Genomic DNA, 15,761 nt, shown 5'->3' with positions numbered 1-15,761 from the left:
GGAGAGGCAGGTCGCGGGCCAGCGCGGCCCGTCAGAGGTGGCGTTGGAGGGAGAGGACTGGGCTCTTCCCTGGGCGTCAGCAGGGAGTGCAGTTCACCTCACAGACAGCTCTGGAAGCCTGCATGGGGACCCATCTGGAAGGTGGAGGGGGATTGTTCCAGAACGCCCTGTGAGGGGCACAGCGCTGGGCTGGGGTAAGGCTCTCAGGGTGCAGATGGTGTCTGTGGGGGAGCAGGTTTTTTCTGAGAGCCATAGGGACCTGCCAGCAAACTTAAGCACCCTGCTCTGGTGTGCTTGGGCTGTGCAGTGCAGCTTGGGGTGGAGCAGGTTGGGAGACGCTGAGGTAAAAGCAGGTGAGACTCGGGTAGACCCTTAGCAATGTGTGTGAAAACCTGCTCACTTTTCCCCTCTCTCCTGGCATATGCAGCAAAGATTTCAAGGCTATCTAAAACAGAGAACAAAACATATTTACTGCCACTCCTCCTCACGAAATCCCAGGGCACTTCTAGTAAGCTAGGAGCAAGGATGAATGCTCAAGCAGGTGGCCAGAGGTCTCCCAAAGAAGAGTAATGCTCGCGCAGGGTGTTTACATCCTTCTGTGAACTAGAATAGTCTCTTTCATGCCAAACCGCAAGCTGCTGGTTGAAACCTGAGCTGAACTTCCTTGATGATCGGAGGAGCCTGGTTAACTTTCAGCACAGCCAGTTTTCATTTTCACACCTCTCCAAACTTGCTGGGATAAGAACCAGATGTACGAGAATACAGTGAGCTCCAATTCTTAGGACATTGCTGACCCAATCCCAAGCAGCATGTATCAGAGAGAAGGATAAAAAAAAGGTTGCTTTCTCTCAAAAGACTTCCTGTTTTAGGGTTGTTTGGTGTTTTTTGAGGCTGATGTTGTCTATGTAGTTCACATAAACACTACATTTTTGGCCATCTACATTTAGCTAAACCAAAGTTCCGAATCCTTTCACATATAGGCCTTCATGTGAGAAAGCCTCGTATTTTTCATGTGAGTCAGTTTCTTCCTTTAATATGAGGTAAAATGCTGCTTCAACACCCACAAAGGCTGCATATGCTCCAGAACATAGTGTGTGGAGATCTGCGTGCCCTGGCTTTTCTTTTATGGATATTGGTGATGTATCTGCCTGCGCACTGGCTACCTGATTGATTCCAAAGCTCCTCGGTGTTTTTTGTACAGCCCAAGCTGAAGTCCACAGCTTTACTGCTATTGGCAGGGAACTAACCAGCAGTAGCTTGGGTACATTTACATGTGCTGTAGTCACACCTTCAGTTCCAGTGCAGACATCTGTCTGCTGTTTATATCCCAGCGGAGGTTTTAATGGATGGCCGTCCAGCAATGACTAGCTCGTGCAAGAAATGGCTCTAAATACTGCAGTGCATTTGCGAATAAGTATGAAGTGTTACAAAGCTCAGAGCAGTTTGCTGGGAAACAGTCTAGCCAGACGGAAATAGTCCATCAAGTATTGCAAGAAACTCAGTTGGTTACAGTGCATCCCTTGATCACTGTGCAGATTAGGGAGGCTTTTCTGCTGTCTTAGATGCTGAATAAATCTCTACGCACTAATGCAGGATTGCCAGCAGGTTCAAAACAATCAGAAGTATCATGTGTCCTGGCCTGTTTTGGGGGATTGCTCAGACAGTTGAAGAATTCTGCTCAGGGCCTTCCTTTTAGGATTTCTGGTAGCCTAGATATTATTTGTAGGGCTAGAAGCACTGGAGTTTTGAGTAAGACAAATGCAGCAAAGCAAAACTATGATGTTTTAGCAAAAGGCAGTGAAGAGGGCAGGGAAGACAGCAGCTTTGCAATAGGTTAGCTCCATCCTGTTTCCTTAAGGCGTGTTAAATTTCCTTAATGAAAGGGGAGAAGGAACTAGGGTGAAACTGGAGGATGGCAGGTCCTGGAATCTCAAAAGAATCACGAAATAGTACTCCCTAGCTGCAGAAATACTGGAATGATTATTCCTTCCGGCTCCTCTCTCATGACAAAAGTCATATCTCCAAACAACATTATCTGTCTTAATGCCTCCCTATCCACGGTCAAGCTTAAAAGTATCTGTTTGCTACTGTTGTTGCTAGAGCTAAGTCTCATAAAAGGAGTAATCAGACATGGTAGGACTGAAATAGGCTATGCCCCATTTGAAGATTTTATTTATATAGATTCTAAACAGTTTCTAGGAGTTTAAAATGCTGCTTATTGCCATTTCAGTGGGCCTTTCGACTGCACGTTAGCAGAGCCTGTGACCATCAATTACTCATCTAAAATTTGCTTATATCGGCGACATACATGTGGTAAGTAGTGTAAATATATAGAGAGTATATACATACAAACTCAAATTGTACTCTACATGCAACTCGATATTTACTATAAACCATTCAGAACTGGAGCTTTAATGATACACTACCACAAGATATCTGTTTAAGCTATGTGGGCCCTTTGGGGGGACATCAGGGTTGAGCAGTCTTCTGGGTAAAGTCAAGGTTAGCTGCATTCCCAGGGCTCTAAGATTTAACCAAGTAAAATTGCTGGAGCCTTTGAAGCTGGGAAGTGTAGTGTCAATGCTGAGTGTTCTCTTCCCTACGTCATAAATGTCTCACTGTAGAATCTGGCAAGCAAAGCCTAAGATTTAAACAACTCAGTTCATTCTTGTATGACATAGTTTATCTCATCACCTAATGTAAGTCATCCCAGTATTGTTACCGATTTGTCCGTCATAGCTGGAGCAGCTTCTCAACTGCATTACGTCATGTTACCTTGTGTCTGCAAATTCTCTGTTTGTTACCTCACATTTCAATTCATTAGGTCTTAGCAGCTTGCCCTCAAAAATCCCATTCCTCTGAAATTTCTCAGCTTCCTCTATAGTTACTTTTATATATGGAATAGTGACAAATTTCCATGTCAAACATGTTTGATCTCTTAAATACCTCAGACTGTAGCTACCCAATGCTACAGTAATACAGAATGTATTAATAGGTCAAGGATAGATTGCCGGAGAATGGCAGCAAAAACACAGGCTTGAAGATTATCGAAGTTACTTTCTGAGCGCAGTTTGCAGAAAGCCTTCTTACAGTGTGCTTAGAAACACATAGGAAAATGAGGTGGATGTGAGAATAATTGAAATAAAAACTGTGGAGTGCTTGGGGGGTTTTTGGTTGGGGTTTTTTTGGGTGGAGAGTTAGTTATTTTTAAATCTTGGGATGGGAAAGCATAATCCTATCTAGAGCTCTTGCAAGCAGCTGTTCTTCAAGCTGGGCAGAACTTAGTAGGGAGCTGGGTATAACCTGCCAGGCTTTTACATGCAATCCTCTGGAACGTAACATCATGCTTCTGCTATGAGTCATTTTTAGTTTAAAATAGCAAAACAAAAAACCTGGACCCATGCTTCTACAGTACACTTTGTGCTGAAGAAGTTGGGGGGCTGCGCAATAATCATATCTGACAAGAAAAGCTATGAATCAAAAGGCAACACAAAACAACAATTGGACTTGTCACTACAGGCAGTGGAGGGAAAATTACCTATGACAGTGGGGCACTAAAATTAACTCTTCATAATTGCATTGATTTCTCATCAAGTTATAACAAAAAATTACTATCTGGGAAATTTGTTTTATCTTAAGACTTTGAAGCCATTTCAGATACTGGACTTTATGAAGACAAGAAAAAGGAGTATCTGGGAACTGCATGCAGACTGCTTTTTAATTCACTTTCTACAAGTCATTCTGATTTTGTTTCATGTTGGAAATTCCTGAAAAGTTGTTGCAGGTAAAAGAGATGGCCTGCTCAGGGATAGAAAACGGGACTAGAGAAGTGATATCACTGTTTGAGGCAACAGGAAATTATTATGACAAGTAAAAGGGTTTACATTTTTAAAAGGATGATGAAAATTTGGAAGGAATTCAGGACTTACAGCTGTTTAAAGGCTTTAGGTAGTTTTGAGTTTGTAGTGTGCATATTCAAGAAAACCCTAGTGCCTCTAAGGTTGCATTTTAAATTTCAGTATAGGCACTCCTACAGCTTAATCACAAAAGCTCTCTCCCTGGCAAAGTGAGAGAAGACATCTAGTCAGATATGAGGGAACACAGAAATACACCTTTACCTGCATGAAGATTTTAAAGCTGAAGATTAAGTGTGTGCAGTATGATTGCAGGGCTAGGTTCTTTTGATGTAAATCCCAAGGCATCCACTTAGTGCTTACCTGGAGGAACTGAAAATGACCATATTAATTACAGCAAAGTGTAAGAACTCCAGATCAAGGAGCTTTAAGGCTTGGTCCAAGTCTATTTGACTTATTTTCCCAAAATTGCTGAGACCTGCTATCACAGCTTCTGCTCAGGATAGAAATGCTGGGAATGTTGGCTATCTGAAGGGTGTGAGTAAATCTTATTTTAACTTCCATTTCATTTGCACTTACCAGGGCCAGAAAATAGCTTAGGTGGGCTTGTCTTTGTTGGTTCATATGCCGTTATTCACATCATAGATGGCAAGGATTAGAGAAGAAATATTAGGGGTAAAAATATCTCATGTAGAAACTCCTTAGTGGTCAGAGTCAAGGAATTGGGAGGCAACAGAAAGCTGAAAATAATATAACTTTGCCAGTATGTGACAATGTCATGTCCTTCTGGGAACAGATTAAGAAAAAGTACCTTAGCAATATACGCAGTTTTCATCCGCGTCCACTCCTGTAATTTTAAGCACAGCTGACAGTGTTCTACAAGTTTACAAGCTAGCTCAGTTGTTTGCTTCTTGACACTTCTTTGGTTTGACTTATCTTTCCGTGTCATTTTCTAGGACAAGTGTTCTTTAACGGTGTTTAAAATTGGCAGCAATGGTGATACAGGCTTTTGGCATGGCCACAGTTGCTTTCAAACAGATAGTAGGCTACTCGCCTCTAGGGACAAGAAAGCAGGCAAGAATTGTGAAAATTTCCTCCACGTGAGCTAGTTTGCTTTCATGCTCAGGAGTGAGGAGTGCTTGCCCCTGTGCAGAGAAGACTACCACACAAACGCTATGGTAGCTGCCTGCTGACATTTGAAGCTCCGTAAGTGGTACCATAATCAGCTGCGGGGGGAAAAGGTAGGGGCTGCTGCTGAGGATTACTCAAAAGTTGTGTTGTATCACAGTAAGCATCATGTGGGAATTGCAGGCACGTGTTGTTGGCAGCAGAGGGATATGGCTAGGAGGAGTGAACACTGGGATGCTATCCAGCTCCTTTGCAATTGCTAGAGCCAGCTTGCCTTCAACATCTGTATTCAGGATTGCCTGCAGGAATAGAAATGATGTTCTGCATTATTACAGCAAGCTATCACAGGAAGGTTTGGCTCTGTAATTCATTGTATTTTCTCTTTCTCAAATTTGTGTGAACATGAAAAGAGAGGGAAATAGTGGCAGCTGTACCCATCAGAGGAACCAGGTGAGCCAGACACCTTGCAAAATGTATCAGACAAAAGAAATGTGTTAGGTTTTCTGCATTTCATGTGCTGTTTCTTATGGACAGACTGTATATGGATGTGTAGCAGCTTTGTTTTTACCTTTTATATTCTGAAACACCCATTCTAACAGTACAATATATAACTCACAGGTAGTCCTATGAAAATCATTGGGATTAAGTCAAGGTGGTATTTAATATGATTGAAGATCATAAAATTGGATGCGTTTATCATTTAATGAATAACTGCCATGTCTGATGCTTAAGAGTGGTTCGAGGTGACGGGATCTTCGGGTATTAGATCCTCTATATATTAAAAAGGGCCATGTTTCAAGATATTGGAGCTCTTGATTAGTTTTTCAGCAAAACACAGTGATCTCTTCCTTTACTTGAATATTCCCCCCTGTGAGGGGGAAATAGTTTTAAGAAAACATAACTTACCAGTAAAGTTAATCCTATTGATCAAAGTGTTGTATTTTAGTTGTTGATGCTGTTTAATTCTCATAATTCATACAATTAAACCGTTAGGTCTGTTCTGTCACTAAGAGTAGGCTAAAGGTCTTTAAAATCGTTCTTAAAGTACAAATTTGAACTGTCAGAAGGCACAGATGAGCTGTTTAATGTTTAGCTAAAAATTACTTACTTAATCTCTTGCATATTTTCTTCATATTTTGGCCTATGAAAGGGCTCTTCGTTATTTCAAAATGTCTTGGCTCTAGTCCATCTGCAAGACCTCATTTATTCTTTTGAAATTTGTAGCCTTCACAAGCTTGGCATCTGCGATATCACAGACAATGAATTACTGTGGGTAGAAGTCTCTGGAATTAGAAAAACCCTCCTCCGTAAGAACATAATTTTTTTTTACAGAATTGGGATTTGTTCTGAGGAAGCACGGTTGGTAATATAAAAAAAAAGTTTTCAAAGATAACAGATTTTTCATCTTTTTTTCCCCCTTCGAATGAACAAGGGAGTACTGATGCTGGGGACTTGCTCTTTAAATAAATGGAATCTTTCTCTTCTCTCTTGGCAACGGCAGGAGTATTCTTGTGCTGTATGACAAGGCTAGCTGGTGCTATATTTATCTTGTAGCTGTACGCACATTTGCAAGAGGTTGTTCAATAAGAGAAAGGCAAAGAGCCAATGTAGTTTAAAGAAAGTTTGTTATACCATAGTCTTAACTTTTTGGGTTGGCTTAAAGACAAGGCTACATACTTCTGGAGGATTGGGGAATATCATTACTGATAGGAAATAAAAACTTTCCTGAGTTATCTCTGGAAAGATCAGGGCTTTGTAGAGAAGGGAGGGGGAAAACGTTTTTAAGATGGAGTTCAATAGATGTTTGGGTGCATCAGCAGAAAAGGAAAAAGGAAGACAAGAGGGTGGGGGAGATGATATTAATAATGCTGGCAGTAGTATTGTCCATGAAGAGCTGGATTTGGTACAAATGTACCTTACCTGTTTGCCTGAAAGATATATGAAAGCAAAATTCACTCTGACAGCGTACCTGACATGCTGGCTGTTGCTGAAACTCTGCAAGGTAAGAAATTTTAGTACAAATTTGTGAGATTTATAGTTAACTTCCTATGTGCTTAAAACAAAAGTTGATCGAAGTCTCTGCTGAAGCATTTGATATTTCGTTAATATGTACCATACAGTTATCTGCATGGTTTATTACTAAAAGGATCATTGTAAATATTGACACCTAGAAACAGGTGATCCAGCAAGGGAAAACTTGTAGGGGCTACTAATGGAGTACTATATAAAGAAATACTCTACTAATTGCTGGCCAGTTTATCTCTATTTACTGTTACTTAGTTGCAAGGGATTTGAGATTATTTTAGGTTAATTTCTAGGTGAAATTTCTTGTAGTGCTCTTTATTGGTTTACATTCATCTCTTGTGTTGGTGGAGGAACAGAATATATTTTAGTCCTGAAAATACGAACATTATAAAAGTAAATAATTGGCGGTTTGGAACATTTTGTCAAATATAATGGAGAGTCAGTTTTGAGGCTGTGGTGGGACTTTAAACATGATGTGGGCACATCTAATTAAAATACTTTTGCCTAATGTGTTACTGGGTAGGGAAGAAACAAAGCATTGGACCAGGTATAAATGCTGCAGTTCATTCCATTTCACCTTGCAGAAAGCTGCTTTAATATTCACATCAAAGTAAGGAAATATTCAGTCCTACAAAAGTGATAGCTTTAAGGTTTTAAATTTAAGCAGAGAAGCACCGAGACACTTAGGCTTAAAACACTGGTGGTTTTATACATAACAATGCTATAGTAATAAATTTAGAATGTGTAATATGTCTTCCTATGTATTACTGGATTCAAGCCTTACTCTTGTAGGTATTTAGTTGATGGGCAGATCACCAGATAGGTAAAAACAAATCTGAAAGCAACATTTGCTGGCTGTTTTTTCTTCTGAAGTATCTGACAGATAGGAAATACATGATGATGATGGGGTGGAGACCACAGGTGTACGGCCAGGTGGTGCCTCAGCAGCAACAAGCGCACTCCTGCAGGCACGTGTGGCAGTTTTGTGGCAGTAGCTACGTTGGTTTTTTTCCTCAGCATACCTATGCAAAACTAACATAAAAATGTAAACTGAACAGTGCTAGCAGTTTTATCTGTTAGATTGCTAGATAGCTTTGTTTCCATATATATTTCATCTTTGTAGTGCCTTTGCTCTTGTCTGTGGGTAGCATTTATCATGTGGTGCTAATTCCTTGCATTAGGGAGCAGATACAGCCACTTTCTTTCACATGACTTTTCCTTGTAATCTTCGTGCTTGCTTACAGCAGGGATCTTTTGCGAAGTTGACTGAAAGGGGTAGACTGAAAGGGGTACAGCTATGTGGGGATAGTAAACAGCCCTGGGGCAGATGTCAGAAAAACAAGTCAGAGCTACCATGTGAGGCAGAGTGCTGGGGCAACACATACTTCCTGATGGTTTTGCAGAGTGCTGATCCAGGGGGGGAATGTTGCACCTTGTCCAGTTTCTAACTGGTTTGGTTGTTTTTGTTGTAGGTCGGCCTGTTTGCAACCACTGAATTTGTAGGTTTTAAGGGCCGTACCTATGTGACAGAATGAGCCAGGGCTGATGAGTGTACATGTAGTAGTCAGTCTGGGTGTTTGCAACAACTTCAATACCTCGGACTCACTGCCAATGCATACATTTTTTGTGCATTAATTGTGATGTGTGCAGGAAACATTAAGTGGCACAATTGTCTGGTGCACACGTTATCCTTTAGGATAATTGGTTGTTTTTAAACCTGACAAATGGCAAGTGAAATATTTGGGGTTGATGCAAGGCAAAACATGGAACGTCACTACTGTGCAGGGAAGCAACTGACTGTGTGTAACAGAGGAGGCCTAATGCTCAGGTCCTTCTCCAAGTAAGCCCATACCTATACAAAGTTTTCCATGTGGACTAAACCATGAATTACACAGTATCATTCAATATTTTGTTTAGATGCATATGTCTGAAGTATGCTATGGTTGCTCCATTTATGCAGGGATATTATTTTTTAAATTACAGAAAGAGTTATTAAAATACATAATCTAGGAGAGGTGTTTCTGTCTGTGATTGTATCTGCTTGCATATAGCACTATATTTGCACAGTGCATATAAGTCCTTTGAGTCGGGAAGGAACAATTCATACTGCATGAAAGTAGAGTGAAGAGAAGTTATGTAGCTTCTGTTAAAATCACAAATTTCTTCAGAAAGCTCTCTGAGAACCTTACAATGCCCTGGCTAAGCTGAGAGGATAACTAAACCTCTTTAGCAACATCTAATAATTTATTAATGCTTCTTTCTTGCTGAGCTTTCTTAAAGACTGTTCGGATTTGAGACCCCATTTTCTTATTTCTTGACACTCTTCCATGACTTCAGTCTTTTCCAAGTCTTAATCCATTCAAAAAGTGCGAAATTGTTTCTCCCTCCCCTCACAAGAAGAAAAGCAGCACAGTGTTGCTTTTTCTCAGGTTGTGCGGCTTGGCAGAACCTAGCAAGCTTGCCCTACTGGGAGGGAAGGGAAGGCCAGCAGCATTGAAATGGTGCTGCTGTGGTACAGAGGCACCCTTTGTAACAGCCTGTGTACATCCCCTGTACACCGAAATTATTCCAGTTCTTGGCTGCAAATAGGGCTCCAGGTGCTTATGACTTGGAAAATATCAGGAGCTCCTTATAACTTATTATCAATGCTGCCCCAAAAGGGGAAACAGAGTTATGTGGCCTTTCTGTAAGTGGTGTGGGAGAGCCACATAGCCCACCTGCTCTTCTGCAGGCTACCATCTAGGAAACTTCTCACTCGTGTGTCCCCAAGGTAGGCTTCAGTTTTTAGGGGTCACCACAACATGTGGGGATGAGAGACAAGACTTTGAATCTTTCTAAAAGTTCCACAGGCCACAATTAATGGGATTAATCCCTTTCAAGGGGAAAGAGGAGCCTGGTTTTCCTTTACTGTGAATGAACTTTCTAGCCATTAGGCTGTGATCACAAGGAACTGTGGACCCACTACCTGCCTTCTTTTGCCATCCTTTTGAGGGGAAAAAAGGATGCAGAGAGGCAATTTTTAGCCTTTTCTTGTTTGCTGTCTTCTAAAAGGTCTCCAGTGAAAGTGTGGCCCCTTTTGAAGATGTCACTTATGTATTCCATGCCTTATTTTTCATCACAGGATCTACAGACAATAGGTTGAAAGCTGAAGTCGTAGGTAATTCCTTCAGGAGAGGGCTCTCTCTTTGGATTCCAAATGGCAACCCCTAGGAAAGCTGTCTAGCGAAGGGGGAAAGGGGTCTCAGATTCACCTTGTTGTCACTATTTTATAGTGATTAGATACAATGGTTGCCTGCCAAACATGCCGTTACTCTGTTTTTAACACTCTCCATGTACTCTGCTGAGAACACTTAACTGTTAGAAGTTTTAAGCACCAGAAGGTTGGCTCTGGAAACCCAATTTGAAGTTCCTATCTCTTTTTTCTTTTTTTTTAGTTTGCTCCCAACATAACTTACAGAAAGATTTTGACAAAGGAGGGAGCTGAGCCTTGATACACAGAGTGTAAGACAGGGGCTTAACCAGTGGACCATCCTTCCTGTCCTGTCCTTGTAGGTGGCAATTGGATCAAAAAATGAAAATACGCAATGGGAACTGGCTGACTCCCTTCATGGTTATTTTCCAGCTACCTTAACATAAGTGTTTGTTGGAAATTACGACCTTTTTTTTCCCAGTTATTTGATATGCTTATATGATCTTTCTGTGTCTGTAATTCCTCCCTAATAACTTTTGAACACACTGGCCAATCTCAGCAAAATTTGAGCGAGGTAGAAGTTACAGAGTTCACATCAGGGAGACAGAAGTAGGTAGTCAGGGAGTGGAAACAGAGACTTAGCTAATGCCTCTCCTGAGGGAAAGGCTCCTGCATAAATTTATCCCTTGTTAACTATCAGAAACATTGTAAAATGTTTCCATTTCCACACTGGAGAACTGTAGATGTGCAGGAAACAGGACTATGTTGGTTCAGCTGCTTTCAGAAATACATGTTTTCTCGGTAAAGTGTTTTTTATTTGGCTGTTAATGGAACTCCACTGAAGTTTACTGTTAGCCTTCAGTCCTCAGAGTAAAAGCCAGTATTTTTAAGAAGTGCAACTTGAGACAACTAAAGAGGGATGTTTTTCAGGAAGCCCTAAACATTCCCTCCTCCCTCTCCTTGGAACGCTGACTTTTTAAGCTGTCTCAGATGTATCAGCCAGAATACTCAATCTCCTTTCACATATTTGGTCAAAACTGCCAATATTTTATTTAGGGTCAAGCTGCGAGGGTGAACAGTCTGATTAGATACACTCTTAAATCCTAAAACATCATAAGCTGTTGTATGGGGCTTATTTTGTTCAAGGGAATTATTTCTGATTCAGTTTTCCTTTAATTTATGCCCAAATTTTCTGGATTCATTTGAGCCAGAAATATTAAAGCAGCCTGTTTTATATTGGAATAGTACTTAGAGTGCTGGGTAGTACTAAGTGCTGTAAAGAGACAAAGCAATGGAATGGAAAACAGCAGAGGGAAAATTGGAATGTATTGAACCTGACAGCAAGCTTGGTTCAGATTAATTTTGCATTCTGAGCAGAGATTCAGTTCTTTATGGGCAGTGTAAATCATTCAGCATGTGCTGGGGAGTTTGACTTCCTCTTTTCCCTACACCAAAAAGCCAAGAATTGAATTTTTTCCAGTATCTTTAGTATTCATCAAGCCATCTCCTGGATCCAGCTCTGAGCTGCAACCAGAGTGTTCAGAGAATGCAGGCTCTGAAAGAGTGATATGCAGAACAATTCTGAAACATTCTTTATAAAGCCTGGGGGATGATCGCTGGAAAAGTCAGCCACATCCCATTTTACAACCTCATTCTCTTAAAATTACCACACCTTCATTTGTGCGGGGGAATGTCTGCGTCCAGTAGCTACTTGTCTGTGAAACTGTCTTTCTCAGCTATCACAGTGCTCAAACAACACTATCAATCAAAGATGTATTATTTTCTGTATGTTATTAATTTAAGCCAAGTTCCTGCAATGAACCTGCAGACTTCTGCAGCACTGCAGCTCATGAATCAGGGCAGAACTTTCTTGCTGAATTGTGACTTTATGATTAGATTAAAAAAAAAAAAAGACTGAAATCCTGCATGATTAGTAGAGTACACGGTGTGGATTAGGAACCGGTAAACAGATGACTGAGAACAAATTACTGCTTGTGCACACTGGAATATTTGATGCTTTTCCTAGAAAGTTTCTCATTATTACAGACATCTAAGAAGGTGCTGTATTTTTTTTCTCCTCCTGGTGTCTTCTGTTGGAAGAAAAGCAGAGCTGGTGTTGGACAGAAATAAAACCTCTCACTTGATGCTTCAAGTATGGTGCTCCAAGTGCAATTATTTACAAAACTGGATGAAAATTGGCAAATACTGAAGAATTTGTGGTGTTACAGCTGCCTAATAAAAACAAGCCTTGAATAAGATGTTACCAGACAGCACAATGTATAAATAACCACAAAAATGCTTGGGCAGGGCAGTTTTAAAAGTTAGCTAGATCACTTTGCCATTCAGGAACAAGGAGTGAAATAAAATTTGAACTTCCAAATATCAATAAATGTATTCTTTCCACACACTTGACTCTGATTTATTTGGAAACTTGCATTTGCACTGAGGAAGAGTGTGTCTCAGTGTGAAAAAGCTATTCTTTGTAAGGCCATCGACCTTCAATCGTACTACCCCAATTCCTGTAAAAGTGATGTGGAATAATATGGATAATTAAAAACAAACAAACAAAAAAGAGAGCAAACTATCCCCTTGCTCTCAGTTTTAATAGATACATTGCATTTTTCTGTAGTCAAAAGCAAGTTTTGTTCTTTAACTCTCAGCTTTTCTTGTGGATGGAATCAGTGGATTTATTTGGAGATTAGAAAAAATAGTATAATTTTGATTATGGTCATTATAAGTGGACTGTCATTTTCATTCTAGCGAAAGAAAATGGCAGGATAAACCTTGGTGGCTCACCTTTTGTGTCCTTATGCAATAGATGAGACTGTAGTGTTGGGGTTTAGAGAACTTCCAGGTAATAGAGAAATCAAGACAGAATTATTTACCATAGTTCAGGTGCAAGCTCTGAGCACAGACACAAGTTCACAGGCAGATTTTCAAGAAATGTCTGTCCAGGTTTACCACTCCAAATTCTCCTATCCACAGTCTGCCAGCAGATACTGCTTCTGCCACAGGGGCAGTACAAGACGATGTGAATCGTCTGCCACCCTGAACCACTGTTCTTAATGCCCAGATATGTTAACATAAACTGAAGTCAGCATTGTTGTTTTCTTTAGCCATTCCAGCTGATTGTCTGTGTTAATGTAAGCAAGACCCAGTAAGTCAGAGTGTTACATCCATTTACAGTATACAGGGGATATGAATCTATCCCTTGGACATCATCTGGAAAACTGGGCTAGTAAGTTGTGTTGCAAAGTTAGTTTCTAAAATCTTTTATACTGATTTGTAACATGCTATGGTGGCATTGTATAAGACACAAAATTAACAGCATTTTCTTCACCTTTTCCTGGTAATTATATTTGATATTATTGCCTAGAAAGCAATATAAATGCCCCGTGTTAATTACATGAGAGACAATGTCATAGTCTTTGTTATACTTTTTTGTCTGTGTGTTCCGGCAGAGCTAAACTGAGAAGTGTGTGTGTGGGAAACCTCCTAGTATTCGGAAACATTTTTTAAATGTTTTTCTGCTGCCAAAGCAGACAGATAGCTTTTGTGCTCAGACAGAAAGTTACGGGGTGGGGCAGGCAGAATGGATTAATGTTGTTTCCATATGAATAAGTAGAATTTTTTGGTATTATTTGCTGTAATCCTATTAACAAAATGAACAACCCTAGTACAGTTTGGTAGCCAGTCTCTCCCTGCTAAAAAAGAGACCAGGCCCTTAAGGTGTGGTGAGAAGTGTGTGGGTGATAAACTAGAATGTGGAAGAAATATTAATGTAATGCTCAGGAGAAAATAACTTTCATAATGTTGGCAGTTACAGTTTTCAAACTGGAATTTTTTCCCTTAAAAATCCCAGCTTCTGGAGGCAAGTGACTGCACAAGGGTCTGATTTTAAAAAAAAAAAAAAGAATAAAAAGAAAAAAAAGAAAAAGTTTTCATGTGCTATAACTACAGAGGAAAACTGAAATATCAGTTTGCAATGGAAAATTCTCAAACAATGAATCTTTCACCCTTGGAATTGTAAATCACCTTGCAAGTGAGCTTAGATGCAAGAGCTTGGATGAACTTGTAAAAGATGCTGATTATAATAGCTGCTGGATTTACTTTTGTTCTTTGCTTAGTCCAAATAAAAATTCTAAATGACATGAGTATAGCAGTGTTCATCTGAAAAGTGCAGACTTTCATTTCACATCCCACATAAGTAACCAGCCAGGATGCCCAGCAGAGTCCAGGGGGACTGACATGAGCAAAATGCGTTGGAAGCAGGGGAAAGCCTCCAAAAAAACCCAAACCCCAAAACAACAACAACAACAAAGTACATTTAGTACATTTAAGCTGCTGGAAACATGCAAAGGCTCCCAGAGCAAATCTGCACACAAGATATCCTGGGAACTTTAGTGGTCATAAATGGTGGAATGTTTGCCATTGTCCAGGAAACCTGGGTTTGCCACTCTCCTGAGGAGACAACAACTGCGTGTTTAATTGCCACTGTTTCTTTGCAGCACATGAGTGCACTTTAGAAAGTGTCTTAGCTTGAGTACCTCTTCGTTAGACATGTGGTAGCAACGATTAAAAAAAAAAGTGATCTCAGTGTGATCTCATGGTATTTCAATCTTATTGAAACTAGGGCTCTGCATACATCTTTGTTTTCATGGACACGTGCTCTTTTTCATCCTGTTTACTTCCAAATATTTGTCAGCCCTAAGAGAATGGCACCTCTGACTTCATTGTCTTATGCTTAGAAATCCTGGGTGGGAGTGATGTTTGTTTGTGTTGGGGACCACTAACATGGATCCCCAGGGGAAGAGCAGCCTGGATGGAGCCAATGTTTGTGCAAACCCTGATGTCCAGAGACCTACGCTGTGAGTCGACATACATCCCAACAGCACTGTCTTACTGTATGCGCTCCAACCAGCTTTGCACTTCCAATATAGTAGCTCTCATCCTTTCCAGATTGAGAAATGTGTACAACCCTGTGTGAGGACACCGAAGATCTGTGTTCACTCCTATTTCTGCTTGAAACTCCCAGCAGGGCCTTGGATAAACTGCTTCACCTCTGCATCAGTTCTTCATCTTAAGGGAATGCTTGCTTGTTCCCACCAGGAGGTACACAGCTCTTTAGGAGAAAGTATGTGCCTATGTGCCTTGTATAGCATTTCAGACCAGTAGTAGGTGGAAGAGGAGAAGGCCTACTTGTTAGCAGGAGAGAAGAACTGAAAATTGAATGACACCTGCTATTTGTAAGTTAAAAAGCATCTAAAATTAATGGAAGATTTGAGTTTTCAGATTTATTTTAGACCTGTGTAATAAAAAATGTTAGGACATTGCTGAGAAGCTTTAACAACTGGTTTTGGCTTTTAAGTGCAAATCCTTGATGATGTGAAATGGTTTAGAATAAGTTAGTGGTGGGGTTTTTTGTTTGCTTCTTTTTTATTTTCAGAATATCAGAATGAAATTTGTGTAAGCTAATTTTTGAAATGGTTTAATACTGCCACTACAAAAATGGTAACTTTTTGTAGAAAATAGGGAGTTACATTAAAAAAAAGAGCTGACAATTA

The 15,761-nt window shown here is 40.3% G+C and overlaps 1 protein-coding gene across 2 annotated transcripts in view; it reads left to right on the top strand.

The window, feature by feature from the left end:
* The first annotated feature begins 6,913 nt into the window (after positions 1-6,913).
* Positions 6,914-15,761, top strand: part of ARHGEF4 (Rho guanine nucleotide exchange factor 4) — a 221,545-nt gene continuing 212,697 nt past the window's right edge. For both annotated transcript variants that reach the window (XM_054836092.1, XM_054836091.1), the window contains exon 1: positions 6,914-6,984. In XM_054836092.1, the coding sequence (XP_054692067.1) occupies positions 6,922-6,984 (63 nt within the window). In that variant the 5' untranslated portion in view covers positions 6,914-6,921. The remainder of the gene's footprint in view (positions 6,985-15,761) is intronic.

The sequence above is a fragment of the Grus americana genome, chromosome 9, assembly GCF_028858705.1.
Source record: "Grus americana isolate bGruAme1 chromosome 9, bGruAme1.mat, whole genome shotgun sequence".
Taxonomy (NCBI): domain Eukaryota; kingdom Metazoa; phylum Chordata; class Aves; order Gruiformes; family Gruidae; genus Grus; species Grus americana.
The sequence above is the reverse complement of the archived record's forward strand: the minus strand, read 5'-3'. Positions and strand labels throughout refer to the sequence as shown.